The following is a 7,351-nucleotide window of genomic DNA, read 5'->3' on the forward strand; positions in this document are numbered from 1 at the left end:
GCTGGACCCCCAACCCCCTGGCTAGCCCCCCCCCCAACTTATCTGATATTGGGCAGCCATTTTGAATCAATTTAGCCTCCCCTAACACCCTTGAATGTCTGTACTTAGCCTTGAGGGAGAACAGCTCAGTGAATGTGAATGAGTGGATAGTTATACAGAGACTTTTTAAGCACTGTACAAGGGATTTAACCCTGTGGAATAATGGTAGCAGGCTTGAACCGGTCACTTCTGTAGGTTGAAACATGAGCTCAAAGCCACTGTTCCTTTGTTAAGGCTTTGACAAATTTATTAACCCCTATACTTCACCCTGCCAGCGCTTCTGGGAGAAAGAGCACTGCATGGAATGAACATGACTTGTATATAAATAACTAAAAAGTGACCTAATTTTTTCCAAAGAGCCCAAAGGCAATTGGCCACCTACATAAGCAGCCAAAACACCCCCTTTCATATGTGGCTTCTTTTTTTTGTAGGTTTTTCCCCTGACACTAACACTTAAACGCCAATTACCATGGATGCAACAGAGTTCCGAAAGAGGGGGAAAGAGATGGTGGACTACATTGCAGATTACATTGAGACAATACACAAAAGACCAGTCTACCCTGATGTGGAGCCTGGATACTTGAGATGCCTTATTCCAGAATCTGCACCACAGGAACCTGAGAGCTTTGAGGATGTTTTCAAAGACATTGAAAAGATCATCATGCCAGGGGTAAGGACATCTAAAAAACAGAGCTATGGCATAGTATTCCTATTGACCTCAGTAGATCCAGGATTACACCCTAATTTTATGCACAGATATTTTACAGCATGATGCAATAAAAGTTTCTGCTCTTACTAGAAATACTTGTTCCCATATTTGTGCTTTATATGAGGCTGTTTGGGAAAGAAAATTCCTTGATTCTTGGCAGAACTGGTGAAAGAAAGTTTCATAACTTTCATTTTTATCTGACCTATATATTTGATTGTTTTGATATTTGGTGTAAAGATCACTGAATACCGTGTAAGTAAAGGCTTTTAACCATAATCTTCAGTATATAAAACCCTTCTTTGAATCTGATGTTTAAATGTCAAAATGCTCACCTGGGTTTTCTTTTTATTACTGTCGTATCTCTCTGCCTAGCACTGTATTTAGTCTAAACATTAGCTTCTTCCAACATCTCTGAATGATGACAGCCCCTATCTAACTATTGTCCTTTGGATGGATCAGTGTTAAAATGGACAACGTAAGTCAAAGCATGAACAGTGGCTCAGCTCCCTGGCCCCAACTATTGTTCTCATCCTGATTCATGGTCATTTTCTTTTAAAAATGAGCTTGTCTCTCAAGGTGTCTGGACAGACTGAGGGGGAGAAAATGCTTTATAAACTTAGCAAGGAATTTCCTGGAGAGGGCTCCCACAATGAGTAAGTTGAGTAGCCAACCTTGATGCAGTCTTTTATGACAGCTATATGTTGAATATGGAACCAATGCTATGTAAACTTGCTTAGTACATTGTGGTGCTAAAATGATCTCTTTTTGTCTGCCACTGTAAATATTGGGCCATCTAATGCTCCTTATCTGCATTGATTGCTATGGACATAACCTTGCTGTCCTTTCACAGGCAAAAAAAATCCACTGACGTTTCAAAGTGTATTTTCGTGAAAGCTGGATCAAGCTCTAAATTCTGATGACTTACACCAGTGCAAAACTATGGTGAGGGACAAGAGAGTGATGAGCAATGAGTGAGTGTAGTGCAACAGTTGCTCAGAATTATTCACACAAAATTGTTGCTGCATATCAAGCAATAAAATGATGTGCATGGTTTAAGTCAATACTGCATACACGTCCTGTAAATTGTTATGAATCCCCTGATTGAAATGAAGAATTATACTAGTTGTGGATCAGGCACATATGCTGTCATAAAATCAGTAAACTTAGAACCACAGGACTTGATATTTTCTTTCCATGAATTTTTTTTTTGTTGTTGTTGAGATTTTGGCATTTGTTTTAATGCCGAACTAAAAAAAAAAAAAGGAATTTTCTAAACACATTTTTTGTTTTGGTTTGATTAGACTACTACATTTTGAAAAAATGTGCTTGAATTTCAACTATTTAAATATGCAAAACTCACATTTCAAAATAAAAAAGGAACTTTATAGTCCACTAATATTATCAAAATGATATGTTCCAGTTGCTTATTTCAAGTGATATCTCATCAAAATTGACATTTTTCATGTAAAGCGTTTGGATTTTGCCAAGTGGCCTTTCCTGATCATAAGATGTTCCCTCTGGTATTTTTTGCACAATGAAATAAAATGTTAATTATTTTGAGAATGTAATTACATAAATACCAGAAAATGTTGATTTGTGATTCTCACAGTAATCTTGCCCTTTCCTTTCTTTTGCATACATGCAGCTCAAGTCTCACTTGAGCAGATATAAAATAGTATTTCTTCTCTGTGTGCACCTATGTAGGAAAGTGAACTGTAGGAAGTACACTGTAGAAAAGTTGCTCTCTTCTTCCAAGCCCGACATCTTTCCCTCCTGGCTGCCCAGTGGGCCAGCTTCAAGAGGAGGGCTTGAAAGTACTTTGTTTAATTACTTAGCTCATGGACTGGTAGTGAGAGCCCTTTGCAGAGAAGTAGAAAATGTAGGTTTAAACCCCTCTGAATGAAGGAGACAACCTAAAACCTGGATCTCTCATACCCTGGGCCAGTGCCTTAGCCACTAGGTTATTAGGGTAACACAGGGGACAGCCCAATTTTTATTCACTTTCAGTCAATACCTGTATACCTAAGCAATCCTATTCCATGATATGTGGAAATAGAAACTGTGTGCAAGTGCCAGTTACATGGCAATGAATGTCTACTTAGGCACAGGAAATTGGATTTAGCCCTAAGTATTCTGATCCCTACTGTATTTACTCCAGGACAAACTTTTTGTTGATGGTAATGATTCTGTGTTTAGATTTCTGATACACAACTATTCCATGGCACACAATGGTTCCTCTCAAGAGTTCAGAATGGCATGGGTCAATTAATTGCATTTTGGGGGACAGTGTGGTGTATGCACTCCCCTCGACCTTTTATACAACCCTAGGATACTACAAATTGATAGAAGCAAATCTTCGTTTGGGTAAATAATGGAGCTAACGAGGGAATTTCATAGAAAAATATCACTGTATGTTTGTGAGAATGTAATGCTTCTAAGGGCCCATTTGCAGACAGTGGTAGAGGGAACCACTGCTGAACCCCAGTTTCCACAGAAATGAATTGGACTGGTATTAGAACGTGTGGGAGAAGACTTGTGTCTCCTAGTATCAGTTGTATTTTCTGCTTGAAACTTTGTTGTCTTTGTGGTGGCCAAAATGGCTAAGTTCAGCTGTAGGGGTACCCAAAGAGTTAATCTGTAATCCAGAAAGGGGTCCAATCTATAATGTGGTTTGAGAACACATAGCTGAAGCATTATTCATTTCAGATGCTCTCATACAACTTTGGTGTGGGAAAAAGTCTCTCTACAGACAAAGCAGAGATAGACTAGGCAGGCACCTGATTCTTATGCAAAATCCAATAGATAATATAGCTCTGACAGGTAACAGGGCTGTGTTATTAGAACCATGTGCTGCAACTTCCCTTTCTTCATCCCTTCTGTCACTGTTATTTGTTTCGTGGGGCTGATAAAGCATCAACTGTGCCACATTCCTTGTAATATTTGCACAAATATGTTGATTTCCATGTGACAGACAGAACAACTTCACAGATACCTGCTGAAAATAGGGACAACAGAGTCACCTGACTCAGAGCTGTTTTCTTCATACAGTACAACTAAAATCCACTATGTATTATCAGGCCAATGGCACTTAGCTAGGAGGCAGTTTAATTTGATTAACCCAAGATGGATGTCATGTGTCTTACAAATCATGCAGAACTGTAGCTGAGGTGATAAGCAGTAGCACTGCTAGCTGAAAATGCATGTCAGATTGTGTGTGACCCACTACAAAATAATGTTTATTAAGGCCAGGCCAGTTGGTGGGTTTTTCCATTTAAAAGGCTGCAAATGAAAAATGCAGTATTACACATCTCTAATGTTGTGAGATAGTGTATAGCTAAAATCTTCCCTGGTCCTCCCAAAGTCTCTAGTTTAACCCTTGACTGGCTGGAATCTGAGATTTACGGGTGTGTATATCATGCTTAATTTGGGAATTTTTAAACATATTTACTTCATTTATTAAAAGGTATAGACCTTTTGGAAAGGGTTTAAAGGCTCATAAGTAGAGAGCCTTTTTGTACAGCGCTATTCTCATTCACGAACTTCCTCCCCTATAGCCAACAAGGCATATTTCCTCAGAATAAAACTCAGAGCTATTTACAGAGCTTAAAGAGAAGAGGGGGGGCAGGGAAGTTTATACAGCAAGAGATGAGGTGCTGCTTTCAGCCGGCAACCTTGGAAAGCAAGGTTTATGCTGTAAGTCATTAAGGGACCCTCTGTACGTGCAGGTAACTCATGATGTGATCTAATGCACAACCTACACAATTACGTCTCCTGTCATGCCACATGTGTATGGCAGGATGAATGATTGTGGGATCGTGTGTTAGATCCCATCATGGTGTATTGCCAGTGAAGGGGAAGCCTGATCCTAGGCTTCCCTTGCACTGGCAAGGAGCAAGCTTCCATAGCTGGGAGCCCCCTGCTGCAGTCTCTGAGCTGCCACAGTCCCCAAGCCCAAGAAGTTTCATGCACCCCCAGGGCTGGAAGACTGTGACAGCTGTGATCTCCTGGCTCCAGCTGCACACATGCCCAGGGCTGGAAGGTCACAGCTGTGCCCCTCAGCTGCCAGGACTCAGCTGGTTCCCAGCAGTTGGGTGCTGCCAGGACCCAGAGTCTGCAGCTGTGGGGTTCTGGGTCCTGGCAGCCATGGGGTACTGCTGGGATCCTGAATCAGCAGCTGCCAGGCTGAATCCCCTCACTTGCCGGACTCCCAGCTCTTGCTGGGAATGGTGCACCTCCACAGCTGGGAGACCCATCAGCTGACAGGGCTCTCAATGGCAGGGGAGACCCTGCTACATGTATAAATTAAATCTGGATAGCAACCAGCTATAAAGTTAGTATACATTTTCAAGGTCTAGCGGAGCTACTTTAACCTTTTTATGGCCTGATAGGTACTTTGCTTGTGTAAATGGTTTCAGTTGATTGTGCAGTTAACCACTTACTGCACAATACCTGTAATGTGTAGAGGGGACCTAAGTGGTCACTGCCAGAAAGGGAAAAAGAGTTCATCCTTTTCTTTTGTAAAAGACTAAGGCATAAAAAGGCAGAAGAGGTCACTAGATTTGGGTGGCTGACTTTCTGGGCACTCAGTTTGGGGCATCTTGGACCTGTTTTTCTCCAGTCCTACATTATTCTTCATGGAAAAGCAAAGTTTGAAATGAGGAGAATGAGGCTGCTTCTAATAGAGCAGGATCTAAATCATCATGATCATGAACATCCTATTATCGATGACAGGGCTCTCCTGAGGAGTGGGTAAAATTCATGGTTGCAGTGCACAAGAAGCAATTGTGTTATATTTGTGGTGATTTAGTGGCATCTGATATTTTTTTTTATTCAGGACCAAACTGATAACCTTGATTTCAACACTTATTGGGTGTGTCTGCATGAGACATTTACTGCATTTGCCTATTTAGCTCTGCAGTAAATGTCTTGGCATCTGTACATGTGTCCTTATTAGGTTGCATGAAGCTAAAAAATTCTGTAGCAGGTTAGTACTTGTAAATACAAGTACTATCCTGCTGCGGAGTTTTCTTTATGGTAAGGGGTGCCAGAATCTGGAATGGGCTTTCAAGAGAGGTTGTGCTCTCCCCCACCTTGGGGTCTTTGAGAAGAGACTGGACAAGCACCTGGCTGGGGTCATATGACCCCAGTGCTCTTTTCTGCCCAGGGCAGGCGCTCAGACTCGATGATGTATTGAGGTTCCTTCCGCTGACCCTCTGGGCCCCCTGCCAGCCAGGGCTGCTGCAACCCAGCTCAACATGTTGTAGTCCTGATCACATGTTCAAATGGCACACCCCGGATCAATAAACACCAGTGCAATAGGTACCGAGGTTTATCACTGCAAATTAATAGCACGTGTAGATGCACCCATTCTGTATTGAGGGCTTAAGGAATAGTTCTGCCACCAGCTTAGTCTCTAAGGTGCCACCCTGTCCTGCCTTCTGCCAATTATAGATGTAAAGCCCAATTTGTGCTGGGGGTCCTGGCCAACATTTACAAGTCAAGAGAGCGTTATTCAAATAAACCAGTGGTCTCTGGAAAGGTGTAGGTGTTCTGTTTCAATTTTCTCTCTTAGCCTGTCAAATAAATACTTCACTCTTATGTTTGTTCTTGAGCGTGGTTTTTACTAAATATTTTCTGTCACATTATTTCCCACGCACCATATAACCAAACACGTTCATGGCTTCTTTTGAATTTGATCCTAATAAGATCTATGCTAGTAACATCACATATTTCACAGACTCTCAGAATTGCTAAAAGCACGTATACACTAGTGATGTTGTTGACTTGACAAGAAAGATCAATGCTCAGGTTCTCAATATCGTGCTGTTAGGCAGAAAGGCGTGATACAAAATTATATGCAACGCACACACACACAGCACACGTACAAAAATTACCAATTCATACACACACTCACACAATTGAACACCCACTCAGGTTACAGCGTGTTTAATGTTTGGTGGTGCTTGGTGACTAGGAGACAGAGATCCTGTGGTGAGTGGGGAGCACGTTGGGAGTGGGGGTTGGAGCTGAGAGAAACTGGGAGCTGAGAGATGGTGGCAAGATCAAAGAGCAGAGTTGGGAGAGCAGAGCCGGGATCGAGAAATGAGCAGGGAGCAGAGTTAAGAGCAGAGCTGGGAGAGAGGTGAGTGGGGAGAAGGTTGGGAGCAGGGGTTGGAGGTGGCAGAGAGGGATCTGGGATGTTGGTCGGAGAGAGAGAGACGGGACAAAGGTCAGAGGGGTGGGGAGCAGAGACTGGAGCAGGGCCGGGGCTGCAGTAAGACAAAACCCAACTCGGGGTTCCAAATAACAGTTTTGTTAGACAGAAAAAGGGAAAACACAATATTCAGATTACAAATTATTGGTTCCTACATGCACACTTACACTCATGCACTCACACAATGGTAGCAGGGGAGAAATGGCTTAGTAGACAGACTGAAGTCAAGGGGTATAGAAACAGAGCTCAGGTCCCTTGTTTGGAGGGAAGATGTGGGTGATAGCTACCTATTCAGGCTGAGTCAATCGTCAATGGGCAGTCTGGTTCTCCTCCAGCAAGGTGTTGTCCTATGAGGAAAGGTTGAGGGACCTGAACCTGTTCAGCCTTCA

The 7,351-nt window shown here is 42.4% G+C and overlaps 1 protein-coding gene across 3 annotated transcripts in view; it reads left to right on the forward strand.

Moving 5' to 3' along the window:
- Positions 1-7,351, forward strand: part of LOC109300158 (aromatic-L-amino-acid decarboxylase-like) — a 103,244-nt gene that overhangs the window by 5,403 nt on the left and 90,490 nt on the right. For all 3 annotated transcript variants that reach the window (XM_019520748.1, XM_019520756.1, XM_019520783.1), the window contains exon 2: positions 471-709. In XM_019520748.1, coding sequence (XP_019376293.1) covers positions 509-709 — 201 coding nt within the window. In that variant the 5' untranslated portion in view covers positions 471-508. The remainder of the gene's footprint in view (positions 1-470; positions 710-7,351) is intronic.

The sequence above is a fragment of the Gavialis gangeticus genome, unplaced genomic scaffold (assembly GCF_001723915.1).
Source record: "Gavialis gangeticus isolate Ggan-Ray unplaced genomic scaffold, GavGan_comp1, whole genome shotgun sequence".
Lineage (NCBI taxonomy): Eukaryota > Metazoa > Chordata > Crocodylia > Gavialidae > Gavialis > Gavialis gangeticus.